Source organism: Dasypus novemcinctus, chromosome 2 (genome assembly GCF_030445035.2).
Source record: "Dasypus novemcinctus isolate mDasNov1 chromosome 2, mDasNov1.1.hap2, whole genome shotgun sequence".
Taxonomy (NCBI): Eukaryota; Metazoa; Chordata; class Mammalia; order Cingulata; family Dasypodidae; genus Dasypus; species Dasypus novemcinctus.
The window spans coordinates 44,928,672-44,952,559 of record NC_080674.1 but is presented as its reverse complement, the minus strand read 5'-3'; the positions used below and the strand labels follow the sequence as shown (position 1 = coordinate 44,952,559).

At 40.7% G+C, this 23,888-nt stretch overlaps 1 protein-coding gene across 1 annotated transcript in view; it reads left to right on the top strand.

Moving 5' to 3' along the window:
- Positions 1-3,320: 3,320 nt before the first annotated feature.
- The window catches only part of PLCXD3 (phosphatidylinositol specific phospholipase C X domain containing 3), a 188,782-nt gene continuing 168,214 nt past the window's right edge, over positions 3,321-23,888 (top strand). The window contains exon 1 of the mRNA XM_004448213.3: positions 3,321-4,466. Within this exon, the coding sequence (XP_004448270.1) occupies positions 4,364-4,466 (103 nt within the window). The 5' untranslated portion in view covers positions 3,321-4,363. The remainder of the gene's footprint in view (positions 4,467-23,888) is intronic.

Here is a 23,888-nt window from a genome sequence, read left to right as displayed (position 1 = left end):
TACAGTGATGAAAGTTAAATGTCAAAATTTTTTTCAGTATTTTTCATTATTTTTTAAATATCCCAATTTTAAAATATATTTCAGTTTTAGTTTTCTAAATTAATATATATTTTATTTTTTATGTTTAAACTTATCATTATTTTTCATTTTCCTATTAATTGTATTTGGCTATTTTTTTTGGCTTCATTTTTGAAGCAGTATTGAATCACAGAAGGTTTACAACTGTGGCAAGGGAGGATCACTGGTTTGGGGTGTCAGTGATGGGGGATACATGGGAGGAAATTCACCTGGGCATACATATAAGGTATATAAATGTGCTCAAATGTTCATGGAGCATTGTCACAATGTGTGAAGATTCACACAATAACCAAAAGAATATTGAATTCCCATCCTGGGGAGCTCTGCCACATTCTCTAATGGAACAGCAACAATCCCCCAAGTGCAGGGGCAATGGCTAGTGAAGAAGGATGGTCCATTGATGGGCCCTTGATATTGATGACTATCTTTATGAGGCTTTGTTTTTGAAATTTCAAGTTAGCCTAGTGGGGTGCCTAAGTGTTACATCCTGAGTGCCTCCATGTTGCTCAAATGTGGCCTCCTTCTAAGCCAAACTCAGCATATACATGTATTACCTTCCCTCCAGCATGGGACATGACTCCCAGGGATAAGACTCCCTGGCACTGAGGGATTACTATCAAGCACCAACTAGCAATGCAACTGGAAAAAGACCTTGAATAAAAGAGGGAAAAGATAAAGACAAGTGAGTTTATATGACAAAGAGATTTCAAAGTGTGTCAGGAGGTCATCCCAGAGGTAATGCTTATGCACATATCAGCAGGATCTCATAGACTGCCAAAGTAGATACTACCCCAAATAGTGGAGCTTGTGAGCGCTCTGGAGACACTCAAGTCCTACAAACATGGCAGATAGTCCTGAGTTTTGTGCCTTGCCAGTGGGCCCTTCTTTGGAGTTTGTTCTCCCAAGTGTGACAGAGTTGGGCTCAGTTGTGAATTCTCTACACATGTCTCTTCCATCCCTTCTATTTGAACCTATATTTGGTGCTGGAGTTGGAAGGTGTAGGTCCAACAGACTTGAATCTTTGGGTTGTCAATGTGCCAGCTGGGCCCTGAGCCTCAGAAGAGTTGCAACACCTGTTCTCCAGTTCATCAAACTCACTCAGGACAAGTTGCAAGGAGGTAAGGATGGACAACCACCACACTAAGGAACCAAGAGAGTCTACAACTGCAAGCAAGAGAGTCCCATCCATCGGCCATAAGCGATTGAGGCCCCCTCTCAATTAGAGGTGGAGCGGGCATCACCATTCCAGAATACTCTGGATTGGGGAATAAAATGTGGACTAGATTAGATTACTGGCATTTTACTATAGACTAACTGTGATTCTAACAATGGAAGAAATTGTATCATTGATGTGACGACAGTAGCCACTGGAGGTACTGAAGTCAGGGACATTTGCAAAATTTGGAAATGAAATATGGGGGCATTTGAGGAACTTGGAAATGTCCTGAGTGACATTGCAATGACAGATACAGACCATTATATATCCTGCCATATCCTACAGAATTGAGTGGGAGAGACTGTAAATCACAATATAAACTATAATCCATGCTTGGTGGCAGTGCTCCAAATGTGTTCATCATTTGCAATGAATGTACCATACTAATGAAAGAAGTTGTTAATGTGGGGAAGGGTGGGAGGTGTGGGGAGTGGGGCATATGGCAATCCCTTATAATTTTTTGTGTAATATTTTTGTAATCTAAGCATCTTTAAAAATATTTTAAAATAAAGCAAATTAATATATTATAGCTTTCAAATAATTTTATTAAATAATAAAAAGTATTGATCTTGGAAAAAAAAAAAGAGGTCCTATAGATTTAGTATGTCAATGGAAAAACTAAAAGCCCAGAAAAAGGACATAATTTACCTAATGTCACTCAGTAAGGGGTGGCAGAGTTGGTAGTGGAAAAGTAGGGAAACAGGGTTGTAAAAATACCTAAAATATTGATTACAAGTTTGGGAAAGGAATCCAGAGCTACCATCTTTCAGCCTTGTCTTTTCTAGTGGGTAGGTAGTATATATAGGAATGTGCTGCTTTATGTTAACCAATACATTTAAAATCTTGAAATTCAAAGCAGATAAAATGGAAGAGGGATTATTTGTTTGCTTTACTAAAAGTTCAATGTATGATTCTTTATAGAGAGAACTTTCTTCCATATTGAAGGTGGTTTTACTTTTAGCAAGTAATTTTTTTTCAGGGACACGTAAGTTCAAAAAACTTGAAGAGAGCATTTTTTCCTGACCATTTAATTAAAAATGTTCTCAAGATTCAGTTATTTCATCTTCCTAAAAATGACTGCTTTATACAGATAGGAAAAGTGGAGAAACAGAGTGTGTGAGAGTGAGCCACATAGCTAGACACCAATGAACATAAACCTTGAATTTTATATGATGACTTGCTGTTAACAAAGCATTTTCATTACATTCCTCCTGAAAGCTTTGCTACACACTTATGAGTTATTATGAGCATTTTACAGTGGAGAAAACAGGCTGAAGGCTGACAGAGACTAGAGGAATTGCCCAAACTGCTGAGAGAGTCACTGACCCCAGATCTGAGCTTTTCTCATTGACCTGCAATGATGTCCACAGAGCACCAGTGTTATCCAGGAGACTTATGTTCGTAGGTCTCTTGACTGAGAATCCTACAGTGAACTAAATTCTCAACTAAAAAAGGATATCTAAGGTCTACTAGATCTACTATGATAAAAGATTTACTTTGGAAAAAATCCTAGTATAATGCTTTCCCAATCCTAAAGATAACCCTACCATGTCCTCCTGAGGCTATGGATTTGGTTCTATGGAGAAAGGGAACATTCAGTTGCAAGGATGGGGCATTATCTCTCTTCTCTTCATCTTTCCCCTAGTGGTCCCCTTTTGAGAATGCATATTCTTTGGGCTCAGCATTCTTGAACAAAATAAGCCAGGGTTTCATTTTTTAAAAAATGCTAAATGACTTACTAAAATGAAATAATTCTCATGTTTTACAGCTCTCTCTCTTCCCTTGATTTTCATTTCCCCAGCCTAATTGAATTTACTTTAGGGAAAGAAGGATTTACACACCATAGAATGAATGAACAGAGGTATCTTCATTGCGCATACACTCTCTGGTTGCAAAGACCAGCACATTTTCAGTTCACTGCTTACACATTCCTACTTATGCCACTACTGGACTCATCCCATTTGTAAGGCTTGATTCCTCTCCTCTTTCTCATCTGAGAGCAGGTGGACCAAGACAGTCCTTTGGAGACTCAGTGATTGATTTCTCTTGAGAGAGGCACATCTCTCTAGTCTGCCAAGGAATGAAGATTCAGACATCACATGGGTCCTTTTGAGTAATGCCAAACAAGTGCCACCAAATGCTACTGGCAACGATTACAGCATGTCACTGGGAGATGTGGTGATTTTTTCCTTGGCATCAGGGTAACCTTGAGCTTTGTCCTGAGTGCAATGGAAATGACAGAAGGACAGAAGCAGTCTTCTCCATAGGAAATATTTATGTCTTATGATTAGGGATGTGAAGAACCTGAAGAGCTTCTTTACCTTGAAATATCTACAGCAGGAGATCAGGGATTAAATAAAAAACACGTAGAATTTATTGCCCTTTACTTACACTCCACTTGTCAACTACTCCAAAGATTAGGCGAAGTGAATGTTTGTGAATGAAGACCACCATTTCCCGATAAGCAGGGCTGTAGGCTCCGAGTGAGGACGAGACATAACCTGTTGTAGCTTACAAAAAAGGAAAGCTTCTTGGTAGGAATGGAAATGTCCTGAAAACCATCAGGAGAGTCAGCCTCCTGGGAGGTAATAACCCCAAATCGGCTAGGATTTTCGGTTCAACCACAAGACTGCCTTTTACACAGACAAGACCGGGAAGTCATATCAAAGGGCAGCGCAAGACCACCCGACCACGGGGTAAGGCAGCCAGGGGACCAAGTTTAAAAAAATAAAAGCAGCAGCCCAGGAAACGGAAGAACAGCGAGGAAAGGCAGAGACGCCAAGGAGGGATAAAAGGGGAGGAGGGAGTCTGGAAGGGAGGGGAGAGAGCAGAGAGCTGAGCGCGGACGTCAGGAACAAAAGCTCAGGCGGAGTCTGGCGGAGGCACTAAGGGAGCATGGGGTGTTTTGAATAATTATTAAAATTAGCATGCGTCTGCGCCATCCTGTGGGTGTGGCGCAGAGCGGAGTGTAAACTCTAGCCGGGCTGGAGCAAACATTGGATAGCGGCAGCAGCCTGCCAGCCAGCCCGAGGAGCGCGGGGACCAGCGCGTGGCACGCCGACCGGCACTATGGCCTCGTCTCAGGGGAAGAACGAGCTGAAATTCGCCGACTGGATGGCAACTCTGCCCGAGAGCATCCACAGCCTCCCCCTCACCAATTTAGCCATCCCAGGTAAGCGCGCAGAGCCTGCCCGCGGGGCGCTCGGCTCCGCTCCACCTGCCCCGCCTTGCTTTATTTGCCTCCAAGCGGTAACTTGCCCCGCTGCCCGCGGGAGCGAAACTCGCCTCCAGGGTTGGGTCTCCGGGCAGGGCGAGCGCGTGCCTGGGAGCCTACCGCTTTTTCCCGGCGTTTTCCAAACCTCTGGGGACCGTGGCGCCTGGAGTCAAGGTGACTGCTTGCCTCCAGGGCTCTTGAAGCAGGCTGTATGCGCAAGCTGGGGTAGGGAGAGACTCCCACGATTTTCCCTGCAGATTTGGGGGCTGGTGGGCGATTTCTGGGTATGTGGGGTGGCCGTGCGCCCTGAGCGCCAGCTGTCGTCTTAGGGGCTCGGCTCCAGTGCGCGGACGTCGGGCTCCCTCCGTAACACTGAATAGAGCGGTTTTGGTAGGTTTCTCAGGTATAATCTATCCCACTCATTAACGTTGGTCCCCGGTCTCCTTTAAAGAGACAAAGCGCTTTCCGAAGAGTGATGAAAGTTCAGGGACCTGCGGCGGCGTGATTGCTGCCCTTGAGACGGAGCTGAAGGGGGCGCGAGGGGCAGCGGGCACCGTTTCCTTCCCCGCGTGGACGGGAGGGCCCGGCCCGGTGTCACTGTCCGGAGTCTGGCCCAAGTGTGCTTTCGTGTCTGGGTCAGGGAAGCAAACAATACTTGCGGACAGTATGTTTAGCTGCTCGGGACAGATGTCGGGCAGCGGAACCTGCGAGAGCAGCGGCACCTGCGAGAGCAGCGGCGGAGGGGTAGGGTTGGCAGGCCAAAGGTGGAGAAAAGATTATTGCGCCGGTGTCCAGACAGCCTAGAAGGAAGGAAGCTTGAACTAAGGGAGGAAGAGACGGAGGGATTGGGAAGCTTCAGCATGGCGAGGCGATTTCGGCCAGAGGTCCGGGCGGGCTTCTGGGGCGGGAGCGCGCAGAGCCTCCAGCTCAGTTCTCCAGAAGGGAGGGTCCTTTCAGGGCAGCCTACAACTGTGACGGCTGGGGACCGGGACAAACCTCGCAACCAATTTGGCTGTGCACTTAGGCTGTGGGAACAAACACCTGATCCTTCCAGCACCTGACTGAAGGGCAAATTGCAGATTGGTAGTCGCCCACCTACCCTGAGAGCTAAATCCGTTTATCAAGTGCATCCTCCAGGTCTGACTCCTCTTGATCTGTCCCCCGTCCAGCGCTTTCTCTAAGCCACTGGGAAAAAGAGAGGGGGAAGAGGGAAACAACAACAGAAACACAAGGATTCTCTTGAAAATTCCAAGAGCATCCAAGCAACAAGGCTGGAATGGATCAGTAAATCAAATCAATGGTCGGTAATCAGTCGGATACTTGAGGCCACGGCAGGCACGGGCTGCCCCGTTGGGCTAAGTCTTGGGAAGGGTTTGTCTCCTTTTGCCCTTCTTCAAGTTATTTTCCCAAGGGCTCAGGGATCTCTAAGTAAAAGGACAACCCAACTTTGCCACTCCGCACTTGCCTTGCTGCCTGGATGAGCCTGGGGATTGCTCTTTTGAAGGAGACAGTAGAAAGTACACAACTTCCTTGGCAAAATTCCACTCTGACTTCACTCATTTTTATTTGATTTTATTCAGCTACTTTCACATGGTCTGATCTGAGTACTTCTGTACATGTAGAAGGTAAGAAGGGCAAAGACTGTGATGCCAGTCTTCTGATAGGTGACTCTGCAGGTATGTGGGGAGGTCAAGAAGGCTACATTCACATAACTAGTTCTGATGGATGGATCCCAAATCTGAGTCTACCTTACATTTCTGAAATACCTTTTTAGAAGTCCTGTTATATACACCAGCTCATGGCTCGTAGAATCCTTCCAAAAACCCTGTGAAGCAGCCAGTGCTGGCACTTTTATCTCCATTTTACAGATGAAAAACTGAGGATCAGTGAAGACAAATGATCTACTATCAATCAGATCAGTGATCTGATCCTGAAACTGGAACTTACTTAAGGAATATCTCCTAGGAATTTTGGAGGGAAAGGCTTTGGGATTTGTATCTGGTTCATTCAGCAGCAACAGGTTCTAACCAGGCATTAGCAGGAGCTGGGCAACTGCCTCCCCTCCTCAACCCTGATATTTCAGAGTGAAAAAAAAATCCAAAACAATATATTTCATCCAATCCTTGACCCCTGAATTTCCTGTGTTTCTGTAAAGATCCATACATATAAAACTGAATTTGAAAACATTTTGGTACTTTTCTGCATTACTCAACACAGAAATTTTTAGAGGAAAAGAGCAGTCAAACTTCTATAGAGAAGACTAATTGGAGTCTATTAAACACTAATGGAATAATTGCCTTAAAATCATGCTAATAGCTTCCTGGCTGCTACATGTTTACTTGGCCAGTTGCTACAGCTTGAATTAAGTAATTATCTCCACCATTTAAAACCACTCCTGGTGCAATACGCAAGTATTTCTGTTGGAGGGGAATTGCCGGTGTTAGACCATTCTCAAAGCTTCAGTTTCTTACGTGAAGCAACTGGAGAGTGAAGAACTGCTTAATTATAAGGTTACGCACTTGGGGCAGCTGACCCAATGTACCCAAGGCTAGGGGAAAGAACAACATGCAGGTGTGTAATATTTCTCACCGTGAGAGCAGTTTGGGCATCTCTAGATATTTCTCAAGTGTTTGCATCTTTAATGCTTTTCAGAACCATGACTCTCAGTCTCAGTGGCTGCTTTGCATTTAAATAGCTAACACGATATTGAGAAATTAAGTTAGTAATTGGTATTGGTAGTTTTACTTTCAATTTATTTTTCAAAGGAATGGTACTGCCAGAACACATTGACACTTACTCTGACTTCAGTCTCATTTATTATTTCTTCCTCTCTCTGATGGCACCAAACTAAATTTTCCTTCATACATGTTTATTTAAGAATACCCCAGCATTTGGATTGTGAATGATGCTTCCTCTCATCACAGGCAGGTGAGAGTGGATAAACAGAGATAGTAAGACAATATACAATTTAGGTAAAGGTGAGTCTGATGAATTTTTGACATCTTTTAAGCAAATTTCTAATGATGATGGCAGAACGGTTTTAAAGAGACCCCAGGTGGGATTCAAGCAAGGTGTCGCCTTATCTGGGTAAGGTACTGTAATGTTAGTTGCTGACAATCTGGGTTTACAGCGTAGTAAGCTGACCATACAATAATGAAATATTGGCTAAAATGTTGTAGGCTGGAACTTGAGTTTGTTTTCTTAAACTTGGAATTGCTTATTATTCAAGAATGCAGAAATACTTTAGAAATCAATGATTGTACTTGGGAATCTTGTTCATATCCTTAAAATAAGCCAACACCAATGAAAAAGGGGTTTCTCTTAGGGAAATTAGGGTGCTTATAAAGCTTGCATTAAGTTTTTACTTTCTTTTCTCAGTGTGATTCCTTCTTGCTGTTGCCATGTTCCTGGCACCAACTGTCTTCTACCTTCTCTTTTATAATTTACTATTTTGATTGGAATGAGATCATCTACAGGACTAATCTGGGACTTAGTCTAATTGTACAAACCTCTGAAAAAGACAGTTTTTGTTAATCTTTCAAAGCAGTCAGAATGCAGCCAAATTGCTTAGGATGAACATCCCCCTTGTACTGTCCCTCCAAATCCTAGTTTTGTTTTTGGTTTGCTGAAAAGGAAAAGCATAAGACTATCTGGCCACAGTTTGTTCTAGTGGGATTTTTTTTCTTGATGAGTTGAATTGAATCACCAAATATTGTTACTCAATGTAAAGTGGTATTTATGCACAGTTTACCACGTGTTTTCCCGTGCACACATGTGCTTGTCCTGTGTTCTATTAATAATCCTCTCAGGACTTGCTTCTCGAAGTTGGTCCAGGAACCAGCAGCATGTGCATGCCTGGGAGCTTGGTAGAAATGCAGCATCTCAGATGCTACCTCTCAGCCGTATTTAATCACAATCTGCATTTTAACAAGACCCCAAGGTGATTCGTATATACATTTAACATTTGAGAAACACTGCTTTAGGGCATCTCTAAGGGGGTGCTTTATGTACAGTGGCAGAGCTAAATTTAAATATACATCTACCACCTACCACCGGGCTCTTCTTTTGGACCATGCAGTCTTTCCATTTTGATCACATTTACAATCGGGCTTAGAGCCAGAACCCCATATTTGACTCAAGGTTAATGGCCCAGGTTGGGGACGTTTCTGATAACTGACTTTCCAGTTCATCATGCACCTTGAACAATAAATGTGATTTAATTGCTGCTTAAGTGTTCAAATTAGGTCCCTGTGATAAATGTCAAACATTTCTCCTCATTTCCTTGAAGCCCTGCTGCTCACTGATAACCATCCACAACACTTAAATTCAGCCCATCTGGTACTACTAGTGGTCACCAATAACTGTTTAGAAAACATCTCTGTAATGTTCCTCTGTCCATTTGGGCTCATTCTTTGTTAGTACAGACCCAGCTACTTTTGATCTATTTATAAGTTGAAAATTGATACAACTTATCTATAAGCGAGATCTTTTCAATATTACTCTTGAGTAAAAGTGGCCTCATGAATACAAAATGTAGTAATAATCAGCAGAAAGATATCAAAACAAAGGTAAACACTAAATTCATTTTTTTGTTAGGAAAAAAAAAGATCAATCTTGTTTGTATTTGCAAGGCAAGTCTTATTTATTTGAAGCATGGTTTACAAAGAAATGGAAACAGGAATAACTGTGCTTAAAGTTCAGTTGTTTGAATTTCAGTTATTTGGCATTAGCAATGTTCTAAAATTGTTCAACTCCAGGGGAAATAAAAGAACACCTCAATTGCTAAAATAGATATGGCAAAGTTTATGTTAAGGCTCACACACTTTACTCATAAGAAAATTTCTCAACAGCCCTACTTAGGGTTTATTTTTCTTTATTTTATTCCAACTCTATGCAATCAGAATAGAAAGAATAAATTAAAAAGAAGAGGAGGAGACTGTAAAAGTATAGTACATCAATAATAACAATAGGGACTATTTGGGAGGGAAAACTAACAAAACAAGATACAAGGACTCAAAGGTACTGTTCCCTAAACACTTCTAGCCCCAAAGAAAAAAAACAAGCGTTTAATAATTAGTTTCAGTTCCTCTGCAGTACTTTCTTAATGGTCTTCCAAGTAGTTATAGGAATCCCTGGAGGGGATTCTTAATATTGTCTATAAGCCAATCCTTTAGGCTTAACATATAGTGTCTGCTCTTTTCCTTTTTTTTCTATTTTGGGGATGTTGGGGAAGTTTTGCTGCTTTGACGTATACAGGGACTATGCTCCCATAGTTCTGTGCTCAAAACACCACTGCTACAGGTGGTCTCCGCCAGGACCGGAACTGTTACTGCAGAGGTCCAATACTTAGGGAGTTAATGTGTAACAGGGGCCCTGTTTCCATGGTGGTCAGAGGCTCCTGACCTGGGTGCCCCTTTGTGGAAGCTGCTGATGCCAACTTCAACCCCTGCTGACTCCATCTGCCGTATTGCTGAAGCTGTGAGGGCCGACACTGCCGACACCTTTTGGTCTTTATGCCTGGTATGGATGTCCAGAAAAGAGCTCTTTGGGTTTACAGTGATTCTTTTGCTGTTGCTTCCCTGACCTGGAATTCAGATATGAGTTTATGAGAGAAGAGCCGAGGATAATCTATAGTATAGCTTTTGTGTTACGCTCTGCATCACTTTAATTTTTAGCTCAATCTGTGGGCCTTGTGTGTATGTGCTTGTGTGTGTTGACTCTCTTTTCAGATGCTTCTTTTGCAGGAAGTATCTTGATATCTCCTATAAATAGGCCTCTTATGGGCCTACCTAATCATTCTTCCAGACAGGCCCAGAGAGGCCGCAGTCCTCACAGGAATGCACCTGGGGTGCATACTGTTTTCATCAAGCCGTCTGGGATGATGTAAATAAAGCCAAATAATCTGGCATATTAGGGTAATTGATGTCCTCCAGCCTTTGAGAAAAGGTTAAATTGCATACACACATACACACAATTTAATTCTTGTCACTTAAAAGGAGGAGGCTCTGTTACCTGGAAAATTCACCTATTACCACTGGAGAACCTTATCTCACCCACCAGCATTAGTGTTTTGAAATCCAAGAACATGCCACCATGATGGGCCTCAAGGACTTCCTAAACCCAATTATGAGACTTGATGTTCTCAAGGAGTTTGTGTGTCCTGTTATCTCCTGTTCTGGTTAGGGTTCGAATCCCTCTCAGACGATTAGGAACCTGAAAATTATATAAGTTATTTATTTCAGAAGGAAGGGAAAAGTGAGGGAAACTCGCCACACTGCAAATGAAATTCTGCTGCCAGAAGCTTTCTACAGCACATATGCTTTTATTATGCTCTATTAAGAGAGGAAGCTAGGTCAGGAAGAGATGGTTAAACATTCTTGAGAAGCAGCCAGGATTAGTCACCTCCGGAGACCAGGTACTGAAACAGATGGCCCATTGATTTGTTAGATGTGCTCTTGTTATGTTCCTGTATTTCCTGATAGTTCCTGGGACTGGACAGCTCTTCTAGCAATCTATCTTAAATGCCAGCTAACATTAGGTTCACATAGAAGAATTCTTCCTGTTAGTTAACTTTTATGAGGTAACCATGTTTGCTATCTTCAGTCAACTTCATAAATGATGGCTCTGCTCCTGGATTCACTTGGAGAAATTTTAATTCATGAAGGAAAATAGCTTCTGATGAATGGATCTTAGCAGGCTGCTAGTCTTTCCTCGAAGCCCTTCAGGCTTGTTGGGTGGTAGAGAGGAAGATGCACCTGAAAGAGTCCTGTTGAACCAATGGGAACATATATCAATGCATGTCTTGGACCATTCTCCCCTTTTTCCATCTGAGGGAAGAGGACTGGGGCTGTCTCAGTGCATTAGCCCTAAATACACTCCTGCCAGGACCTGCCTCTGGGCCTTCCTCTGAGAAAGTGGTGGTCAGGAGGATAAAAATCCTGCCTTACATGTCGCTACAGGGCAAGACTGCAGAACTGTGAGGTTTTGTGCTATCTCCATCACCTTCTGATGTCCTTATTTATCTTCTAATTAGCTTAATTTGCTTGGTTCAGCTTAGAATCACACCCTTAGAAATGTCCTTAATTCTCTTGTCTCACTCTTTCCTATTCCCTAACCTAGTTAAATTCAACTTTCCACCTACTCCTATACTTCAGGGGCCAACTGCTGCTGAAGAAAATCACACAGGCTGGATGACTGCACTCAATTCATGTTTTTTTAACCATGAATCTTAAATGGACATTCAATACACTTCTCTAGAAAATTAATTTTCCTCTCATCTTCTGGTGAGATGATAATTTCATCCTTTTCCTTGCTCCTAAATTCAACATCTCCCCATCACACTCTAAACTGATGAGCTTTCCTCTTATTTTATAGAAAAACTAGATCCAAACAGATAAGAACTTCCTCAGTTTCCCATTACCTAAGGCATTGACCCATGGGCATCTATTTCTACATACTCACACTCTGCATATCCTTTAGTTCAGAGAAAGACATGGACTTGCTCCTACCTCTCCTCCACTTGCACTCTGGATCCTATCCACTTGAAGCTCCTCAAAGGTTACGCCTAAATTTATCCCTTCATTTCCTGCATTATCATTTTTGTCTCTTTCTCCTTGATTTCTCCAGTCAGCATACAAACATATATTTATATTATCCTTCCTGTTTCTCTGATCCTTGTAAAATATATTGTTTCTGTCTTCAGGTTATTTCCCTTTTTCTCCCTATCCTACTTTATTCTCAGGCCCCCACCAATATACTAAAATTGTACTTCTTAAGGTTGCAAAAATATTGCATTTTCCCACAGTGAATGATTAATTCTCTACCTTTTTTTTTTTTTGCCTTAGCAGCTTGACCACACCTTTCTGTCTAAAACATGTTGTTCTCTTGGCTTCTTACAATATTTGTTTTTCTTACTTCACTGACTGTTTCTGTTAGGCCATCTTTGCTAGCTAGCCTTTCTTTTCTTGACATCTAAAGAAAGGCTGGAGTACCCAGGGCACAGGCCTTAGGTAATTACACTTTTCTCTTGGCTGACAATCTAATCCAATTTCTTGAACTAGCATCTATATGCTGTTGACTCCCAAGTTTCTATCACTATCCCAGGCTATCCCACTGCTAAATTCCATTCGCACACATCCCACTGACTTCTCGACATTTGCATTTGAATGTCCTATAGATATCTCAAACTTGAATGACCAGAAAAGAAAATTAATTTCACCATCAATTGTCAAGACTGTACCTCATTAAATTTCCCTCATCTAAGCAGTTTGCATCACTATCCATCAGTTGTTAAAGCCCGAAACTTTGGAGGTGTTCTTGTTTTCTCTTTTTAACTCAAACCCTAAAACCATCCTGTCAGTAAATCCTGTTGGTTCTTCTTCCAAAACATATTCCAAATCCTCTCATTCTCATTACTTCTACTGCCACAGTCCTAATCTAGTCATGGCCGTCCCCCACTTGAATTACTCCAACAGTGTCTTAACCAGTTTCCATGCCCTGCCTTTTCCCCCTACACAACTCCACCAGAGTATCTTTAAAAAGTGTAGACAGGTACATTATTCACTTATATAAAAGGCCGTGGTAACTTACCATCTGGTCCCTGTTTTTGTCTCTGACCTCACGTCTTTCTACTTTTTACTTATTCTCTAATCGCAGCCCTTCTTTCTGGCTTTCATGGCCTCCCAACATTTTTATGCCATGGAGCTTTGTTTGGCATCTTCCTCCAGAGCTTCACAGTCCTGCTTTCTTTTTCTTCTGGTCTCTCTCTTCACTTCAGGAGACAGTCCCTGGCCAGGCTAGTACAGTCACCATTTTTCTAACAATTATTCTGGTTTATCTCCTTCATGGTGCTTACAAATAGCAATAATTAACTACTTTAATTGTTGATGTATTTATTATCTGACTAGACCATATGTTCCTCAAGAGCAGTACCTTATCTGGCTCTTTGCTGGTGCTTAAAATGTATCTGGCTTATAGTTAATGCAATAAATATTTATTGGCTAAGGAATGACAGAGCCACTATTGAGATTCTGACCTCACACACAGGTTTCTGTTGATTTGTGACCAAAGCAACCCAAAGAAAGTGGTCAGGTTAGCTCCCTCATTCAAAATTCTTAAACAAATCCTGACCAAAACCAGATGAATTGAGCAAAATGATGATTTCTCCTGACCTTTAATAAAGACTATACTGGGTCCAATGTATACCATCCAAATTTTCTACCCTGGGATTGAGATCAGGGGACCAGGGACTATAGTGATGGGGAAAGGGCAGCATGAGATGATAGTATTGTGTTTTCTAAGCATGCCTCTCAGAGAGGTTGGGAACTTCATTTAGAAGTATTTATTGAAGCATTGCACATATCTTGGGGGTGGGGGGTGCAGGGGTGGGGAGGAAGACCACAATACCTTCCCATATTGAACTTTTTTTTTAAAGATTTATTTTATTTATTTCTCTTCCCTTACCCCCCACCCCCCACCCCAGTTGTCTGTTCTCTGTGTCCATTTGCTGCATGTTCTTCTTTTTGTCTACTTCTGTTGTCAGTGGCATGGGAATCTGTGTTTCTTTTTGTTGCGTCATCTTGCTGTGTCAGCTCTCTGTGTGTGCAGCTCCATTCTTAGGCAGGCTGCACTTTCTTTCATGCTGGGTGGCTCTCCTTACAGGGAGCACTCCTTGTGCGTGGGGCTCCCCTACATGGGGGACACGCCTGCATGGCAGGGCACTCCTTGCGTGCATCAATGCTGCACATGGGCCAGCTCCACATGGGTCAAGGAGGCCCGGAGTTTGAACCCGGGACCTCCCATGTGCTAGGCGGACATCCTAACCACTGGGCCAAGTCTGCTTCCCCTATATTGAACTTTTAGTTTAGAGAGGGGAGACAGCCAAAAAGTAAGTAAAATATGTGATATATCAGATAGTGCTGAGTTCTAAGAAGGGAAACAAGGAAGTAGATTAAAATTGTGAACAGTTCAGTTGGGAAAGGCCTCACTGATAAGTGAACAGTGACTGAATTAAATAAAGGAGGGTGCCATGCAGACATCTGGGTCAAGAACTGTCCAGGTAGCAAGGACAGCAAATGCAAAAAACCATGAGGTAGAAACATACTTTGGAATAATTGATTTATTATATTTATCAATCTCATTAATTTGTTATACTAATGAGCTTGAGGGAAGTTAAATAGTTTATCAGAAGTCATACACAGCAAGCTAGGAGCATAACCTGAATTAGAATTAGTTCTTCTGGCTCCTGATTCATAAGAAGACTCAGGGATCCTCCTAGGAAACCAATTTAAAGTGCCATGTTCAAAGATATAAGAGCTGGCATTTAGTTACAGAAATGTGTCAGCATGGCAAAAGTCAAGAAGAGATTGAGACTAAAACGATGAAGACAATACCAAGACCTCTCTTAGCTATGCTTGAAACTGTGCAATGAAGTGCTAGAACATTGCTTGGGAGAAAGAGTGTGAAATTAACAGATAATAAGGAGAAAGAAGTATACCCTAACTCAGGCAGAATGAGGCATGGTTTAAGAATGCAGACTCTGGTTTCAAATACCTGGGTTTGAAGCCTGGCTTTGCCCTTTATTAGTTGTATGACCTTGGAGATATTACTTAATCTTTCTGTGCTTCAGTTTCCTCAAGAATGGAGATAGTAATAAACTTCACAGGAAGGTCTTCAACATTCTTCATAGGTTGTTATGTGTATTTCATAGAAATTGTGCTTGATAGGTTGTTTGAAAGATTAAATGAAGATACGTTTGTAAAGTGCCCGAAGGTGCCTGGCATACAATACAGGAATGTTCTCAATAAATGCTAGCTATTAATATTGCATTTATGGGACCAGATGTGGCTCAAGCTATTGAGATCCCGCCTCCCACATGGGAGGTCCTGGGTTTGGTTCTAACCATGTCTTGAAAACACAAAAATGGATAATAAGCAAAACAAATGAGAAAAACCAACTCAGGGAAGCTGATGTGGCTCAGTGGTTGAATGCTGGCTTCCCACATGCTAGGTGTCCCAGGTTCAATTCCCTGCCCCTGGTAACGCATTAAAAAAAAAAAATTACATTTGCGATTTTCTGATTTTCTATCAGGATGAATAATCTTCAGAAGATATAAAGGTGAGAAGACAGTAAAAAAAATATTTTCAAATGTGCTCAAGCTTTTCTGTCAAGATAATATATATCCCCAGGTACTAAGGGAAAAAAAACCTGAAATAACATTACAGAACCAAAATAGTCCTGTTTAGGGTTCTCTGCCTCTCTCCACTCCTTTTTCCTTGTCTCCCCTCAATTAAAGCCACTTGACTTTTCCTCCTCCATTTCAGGAGAACTATTTCAACATATCACTTGTGTCCAGCACTCAACTTCTCTCATGAGCTCTTTTAGGATGCACAACTTGAGCAGCCGAGATCGGGAATGGAATCTTCCCATTGGTGGAGAAGCTGCTGACCAGGCAGGCGCTGTGGCCTGTGATGGGAGAACATCCGTATCCAAAGAGGACAGAGATCCTCTCCAAAATGACAGGATTATTTTGGTTAAGCAGGAGGGTGAACAGGTCTGGTGTTTGGGCAGAGATAATCTTAAAGCAGATTTCCTGGAGACACAGTGAAGCTGCAGCCAGATCGGACTTCCTCGTATGCTATTTACTCGTTTGCGGTGTAGACACCTATATTAAGCACGTTTCCCAGCTTTAACATTGCACGTGTTCCCAGGTGACCAAACCCTACTTATACATTTGTTGCTCCTTGATAATTCTGACTCCAGCGGGCTTACTAGTAAAGAGCCTCAAACAGGAGAGGGCGCCACTTTCAAATCTATTCAACCAATCCCCCTTTAGGGAGGGTACCCTGCCTCACCCTTATTGGTTTTCCAGGGGATGCCACAAAACCGCAATAAGGGCATTTGGTTCCTCCCTCTCTCTCTCCCTCTCTCCTTCCTAATGGATCCTGTTTTCCCTTGTGGCCCTCTGCCACACGCTGTGTTCTCCCCAGGGAACTGTGAATATATTAAGTTTTTAAAGCTCTTCCGGTCTCTTTCTCTAGAGCCTAACCATACTTTGTGCAGGTAATATGAACAAAACAATACCACCTTCGATGACCACGCTTTTCTCTCCAGATTAAAGTTCTGCAGCCCCAGATCATACCCTCATGAGAAGATTTCAGCAGGATTCTCAGGGCTCCTCCAGCTCTCCCAGTCCAGAGTGCCTTGTGACTGGAGGAGCACTTTCTTACTGTGATTTATGAGAATATGCCATATGTTTACAAAACTGATTGATACATTAGGTAACAAGCTACATACATTTTAAAGAGTTTTGGAAACTTGAGGATTAATTGGAGCTATTAAGATGCCAAGAGTCAAGGTAAAGCTTTGCCTTAAAACTTAAAAGAAAAAATGACAATGTAAGGGTAGGTCAGCAGAGAGACCTGACTTAGCTATGGCTTGTGAGAAAAAGGTCTGGGGCATGTAGTCAACTGGGAGCTGGCTGTAAGTCAGGAGTAAGATATGGTGGCAAAAAATGTATATGCTCCTTTGGACTGCATCATCACAGAGAGCTCTTAGAGCAAGGAAAGTGCTAGCCCTGTGGACCCTGTAGTGGAAAAACTCCATCTGCAAAATTCTGGTCACTTCTGGTCTACAGGTTTTACAGAGGCTTCCGCGCTATATTGAGAGGCGGGGGTGGAGTGGGGAAGGTGAGAGGGGTGGGGGGTAGGGGATGTTTGGAGGATGTGGAGGAGGGCATTACCAGGTCATTGGCTCTGGAAGTTCTGGAAGCCACATAATATAGAAATATCTGACTTTGAGTACAGGAAGGAGGGGGTCCCTGAAGTGTTAAATCAAAACCACCAAAAAATATAATTTAAAGCTGGGGAGGTTTTTGGAAACTGAAAGGAAGAAAATTTTTATCAGTGTGGTCTTTTAAGTAGTGAACTCCCCCTCCTTAGTAGAAACGTCTAAAGAGAGACTGGATGGCCATCTTCCAGACATTTGCATTGACACAGGGTTGAGGTGGACAAACGCTAAGGCCTTTTCTGGTTCTTAGATACTGGGTAATTTGGGATATGTTACTTTATCTCTGACCATCTGTTTTCCCACCTGAAAATGGGTAGAGGAATAGCACCCATCTTAAGGTTATTGTGCAAACTAAATGGAATAATTCATACAAAACATTCAGCACGGTGCCTGACACCTAGTAAGCTCTCAATGAATGAGTTATGAGTTACATAATGTTACCTGGCGAATCCTTGACAGAATGAATAAATCAACTTTTCTCACAAATCAGTATTTCTACTTTACCTATCTTCTAGCTGTACGGTATTTTTTTTAACCTTCATTTTTTAATGAGGTTTTACATATTGCTTAATTGTTTAGCAGGATTTAGCAATTTTTTCTTTTTTTTTTGCCAGCAGGATATGGAATGAAAATTGAGTACAGCAGGAACAAAGCCCATATTAATTTAGGATGTGAATATTATTTCCAAGGCTATTAGATTAGGAACACTATTTTGCCATGCCAGTAGATGGAATTTATTTTTCTCTTGTGTCAGTGTAATTATTAAGACTGACCTCCTGTGACAGAAGATATGCAAACTCCAGGCTGCCATCATTCTTATACCTGTACCCATGTTGGCATCCTCTGGCACTTTCCTGAGGCCCTAAAGGCCTGAACTCGAGCTGAGTTCTTGAGGGGAAAAAACAATATTTCTGACACTTGAAATTTTTTAAGGAATGTTTTTCTTCTAAACCCAGCTTATTCTTCAGACATTTTATGATAATAATAAGCAATAGGTCCAAAGGTCTAAGGGCCATTTAAAAAATCTAGTGGGGTTTGTTATAGGTTTTGGTAAAAGTATTTTTTAAAGAAATGTTGATAAAAATGAAAGAATGGGGAAAGAAAAACATAACTCCTGGACTTAAAGCCTAGCAACGTAGGAATAAACATTTCACAAAAAGTTGCTCAAAAAGAAAGGTATATGCAGATAGTAACTTAAAAACATAGTTCATCTATTTGGAATGTGCATCTGCATGTATATATTTTAGATTACTCTCATGTGGGTGTTAGGATCCTAAATCACATAATTCTGTAGTATCGAAGATTTACTTTACCAAATCCACCTGATTAAGCAATGGAAATAATGAATACAGATTAACCTTCCCCTGTCTCCAATGTACATGTTACAATGAACATTGTCCTTTCTTGGTCATAACTGGCACTTTGGACATTTAGGGGGAACAAGTCACTCTAACTTCTTCATGCTTCTGCTTTCCTACCTAGTAGATGGTGATATCAGTAATTGCTTTCTCAAAAGGACAGGAAATTCTATGTTAATGCATTGTAGCCTTTAAAAATATGTGTGATAATCCCAAGATTAGTAAAATTAGACTATCTCATTTGTGTGTGTTTGTGGTGGTAATAGTATTGTTTTAGAAAGGGGAGGGCAAACCATAGCAATTCAAAATCTATATGCTTACCCGTAACTCTTAATTTAAGTAGAAAATTAATATGAATTTCTACCTCAAAAATAAGTCATGTGATTCAGCAATTATTTATCATAGTTTAAGTAATGTTATATTTTACATTTTCTTTTAAAATAATTTTCTCCTTCACTTGTAAAGCTCTATAGATATTATAAGATATAGCATATGTTTTATCTTAATTGTGCATCAATACTCTTAGGGTACACGGGGATTTTTTACCACTTTTTCATTTTTTAAATCTTAACAAATCAATTTTACTGATACAAATTAATAAAGCATAAATCCATCCAAAGTATACTATTAATTATATTTGATGTAATCACTTATTTGTGCATTCATCACTTCAGTCATTCTTAGAGTGCTTTCATTATTCCAATAGTAGTAATAATAAACTAACAAGCAAACAAAACTCATCACCTCTCAATCTCCCTATGCTTCCCCTGCCGTAGTCAGCTGCTGTTCTTTTTCCTTCTTTCTGGTATACATAGGAATTTTAATCCTCATTTTATAGATGGAGACTCAAGGCTCAGAGATGCTCAGTGATTTTCTGACTCTCACTCCTATAGTTAGTTGAAGACCCAGAATTTGAACTCAAATCACCAAGCTTCAGTCCAGTGTTCTTCTAAACATTGAATTAAGGCCATATGCAGTGACTTGCTTAATTCTATCGATAATGCAAAACTAAAGTGTTCTCTTTTCACCTGATCTCTCAAATAACTAGGCTTACTTTTCTTTGATTGTGCTAACCTAGTGAAAACTTTGTACTTGTTTTTCAGGTTCTCTCTCTCTTTTTTTTTTTTACACTTTTAAAATTAAAGTTAGTAGACCACAAAGAATGTTACATTAAAAACATTTAAAAAAACATAAAAAACATAAGAGGTTCACATGTACCCCACTCCCCATCCTCTGACCCCATCATTTTTGTAAATTGTATTTTTTGAAGATATATACTTCACACACAAAAAATGTTACATTGAAAAATATAAGAGGTTCTGGTATACCACCCACCTCCCCACCCCACTCCTCCCACACCAACAACCTCCTCCATCATTGTGGCACACTCATCGCACTAGGTGAACACATTTTGGAACACTGTTGACCCACATGGATAATAGTAGTTCACACTCTCCCCCAGTACATTCAGTGGGTCATGGTGGGATATATAAAGTCCAGCATCTGACCCTGCAATATCATTTAGGACAACTCAAAGTCTCCAAAATGCCCCCATATCACACCTCTTCTTTCCTCTTCCTGCCCTCAGCAACTACTGTGGCCACTTTCTCCACCTAAATGCTACAGTTTCTTCTATTACTAGTTACAGTAGTTTTATAGTAGAATATCCGTAAGTCCACTCTAATCCGTATTTTATTCCTCTGTTCTGTGGATGGGATGTCCACTCCACCTCTAGATCAAGAGGGGGCTTAGATTCCACATGGGTGATGGTTGCAATTCCTTTGCTTGCAGTTGTTGGCACTCTTGATTCCCTGGTGTGGTGTTTGACCATCTTCACCCTGATAGGTTCACATAGGGTTCATTTTAATTGAGATCCTTTATGCTTTACGTGACATATGTTGGAACTGATCTTAAAATGAATGTACTCCCTTAGATCAAATTTTATAGTTTTTTACATAAGCACCCAGAGATTTGACCTACTGTTTTCTGTAGTGCTCATAATTCCTTGAGATGCTAACATCAAGAAAAGGCATCTTCTTTAGTTTACTCCTGGCCATGAGACTAATAACTTTGTTTTTCCTCTTCTTGTTTTATACATTGATTCGTTGATTGAAGATGCCCCCAAATCACTTTACCTTTCTAGGTCTCTGTTTCCTTAGTACAATGTTGAACTAATGTACTTTGTCCTCTTCAGTGCTCTGCTTGTAAGGATTAATGAACTAATGTATGGTAAACCTCTTCCTGGGCTTTAAACACATTACCGCTCACATTGCCCAGAGATACCATCCAAAGAAAATTTCTCTTCTTGGATGGAGTCTGTGGCAGAATAATACAACTTGGTGGACAAGGTCAGGATTCATTCATTCAACAATTATATACTAAACACTAAATATGCTCCAGGCTGTGCTAGGAGCTGGGAATGGAGATAAACAAAATAGATTAGGCACTTCCACTCTAGTGGTAGGAAGAAGCCGGCAGTGGCTACAGAGAAAGAGACCAATGCCATTAAACTGGAGGAATCATGTTGATTTTTATTGAACCATCTAAGCTCCGGATGAAAACATATCCTCTTGGAGAACATCATTTTTCACTTTCCCATAAAATTTTGAACATGGGAGCAATGGTTGGGGGCCTGCCATGTGCTCCCATAAGCACTCTTTGGTTGTTATCCATGTGGCTTGGGCCCCAAATATCCAATTAGACAGTGAAACATTCAGTCTTTAATTTAGATAGTCCCAAATATCTGGGTGATGGCCTGACCATTTCACCTTTCATGGGGATGTTACTGTGCCTTCCTTCCTCCCACTCTGTGCCAGAAGGTGAAAGACTGCAGGGAGGCCTAAGGCTGCTGTGTACACCTGAGGGCAGGACAGTTCTTCACCAGCCGCACTCTCTCCCTTTAACCCAGTTCTTCACATGGCTTCAGTTGCATTTGCTGCCTCCTCCCCCGCCCTGGGACAGTTGCTTGTGATCACATTCCACTCTCCATTTACCTCTAGCCTCAATTTCAGACCATGACCAGGGTAATAGCTGAAGAAAGCACCTGCTTTTGCTTGGCCTTTACAAAAGCAATTGATGTTGTTGGAAGGTACTTGCTGAATTTTAAGGTCACTCTACCCAGGGAGTCTGAAGAAAGTTGTTCCAGAGGTGATGAAAAAAATCGATGGTTTTTCTCCATGTGTATGGTTCTAAAGTATAATTTGACTTATCTTCAGTAGGCTAGAAAGCTCTTACCTAGGCAGAAGTCCAGTTCTGGGAGATCTAGCTAAAAGTATTATATATAATAGTATCTTCAAAGGAAGAGATTGTAGTAAGAGCTACCATTTATCAGGAGCTTCCATTTATTCATTCTAATTCTTATGACAACCTTGCAAAGTCAGTATTATTCCCATTTACAGATGTGCAAACTGTATTACACATCTGAATACTGAGGTCCAAAGAGGTATTAAATGATGGAGCCAGAGAGCTACCAAGTTTCCAAGTCCAAGCTTTATCAATTGGACTTTATAGCCTGAGTAAAACTTGTGAGTCTAGAGTAGCAGTCTTCATTTATTTTTCTAGAATAATCTCCATTGATAATTATATTTTTCTGCATGTTGTTCTTCTTTAAGTAAAGTGCATATTTATTTGAGCCATTTTAGAAACAATCAGTGTTCACTTATTTTAATGTTTTAATGGACTTTTCCATTATGCTTTAACTTTAAAAATGGAACCAGGTATTTTCATAAATCCTTAATCTAGTAGAGCACCAAACCTAATGGTACTTAAATTCAGCAAAAGTGAGATTAAAAGTTTGCTTTATGACTTAAACCCTGAATTGTGTTTCTTCTCTGCACTGTTCCTCTGTCTGCAAAATGTCATCATATCATTTTCTATCAGAGGAGAAAAAAGCAAATGTTATAAATGAGAAAAATGTTCAGGGCAGCTCCATCAGCCTCACAAGTACCTAAGTGGAACTTTAAATCCCAATGTTATATTCAAAAGGACATTGCTGTGCAATGAAGCTCAGAGAGCCTCTCAATGGGTGACGCATTGGTCCTTGACCCTGGGAGCTGGCATTTTGATTTTGATTGCTTTTTTATCAAGAGTTTAGAACCTTTCCCAGAATATGGCTTTCAGGGGATTTTTCTTGGCTAATGTTTGGGCAAAAATCATTTTTATTCCTGCTGAAAGGAATCTTCTTCACCAGAATACAGAACAGAATATGATAAAGCTTCAGCTCATGTCTCTCTAAAATAGATTGATTTCAGTTGTGATATTTACTGACAATCATAACAGTTGCATTTTCCCAAACTTTAAGACAATGTTTTAATGGAAAACTAAATGAAGGGCATAAATTTTAGTAGATTATTTTCTCATTTAAAAATCATTAGTGGCAAATTGAGCCAGTATTTAATGATTACCCTCTATATTCCAGGCAGCGTGTTAGATGCTTTGGCAAATATTAGCTCACATTTATGTGTAATGAACCAATGGGATCATTTTCGAAAATCACAAAATTTGTCCCTTTAAGGACAACACCATGATTAATTTTAACAATTTGAACATAAATTTTAAAAGTGGCCATTCTTTCTATTTTTTTTTAAGCAGAGTACTAAGGACTAATTTGGTTTAATTATTTTTTGTGATATAGGATTATCATTATCATAAGGAGGTATTTCGAAGGATCTATGGGTGAGGGCACAGCTGTTTGTGCAGATACTCACTGGCCTAGACATCTGTATTTTCAGGTTTTTGCTTTTGAGTTTGATCTCTTCTCTCTTGCTGCCATTTCTTTGTACTGTTAGGGTGCCTTCCTTCACTTTTCCTACCCGGCTGCACCTCTTTACACTCTGCTGTTGATTATTTTCTCTTAGCTGAAAAGTGATTTAGTTAAGTCCATTACAATTTTACTTAAAGTATAAGTAAATTGGCTCTGAGTGAGGCCCTGAGGGACATTTAAATAAGTAAAGTTCATCAGCTTTAGCATTCAAATTTTATAACATCTATTCTAATCATGGAAAAGATTTAGCTTTTCAACTTCTTGATGGTGTTTTAGATAATTGAGATTGTAGGCGTGGTGACTTCTAGATAAGTAAAATATTATAGTTATTTAAATTCAGGTTCTTAAACTAGATGTTAACTGTGTCACATCTAGTTTTATATGCTGTAGTTACAGACCATATATTGAATAATGTACATAGCAGAATGGTTTTCTTTTGAAATTTCATGAATTATAGTTAGATTACAGTATAGA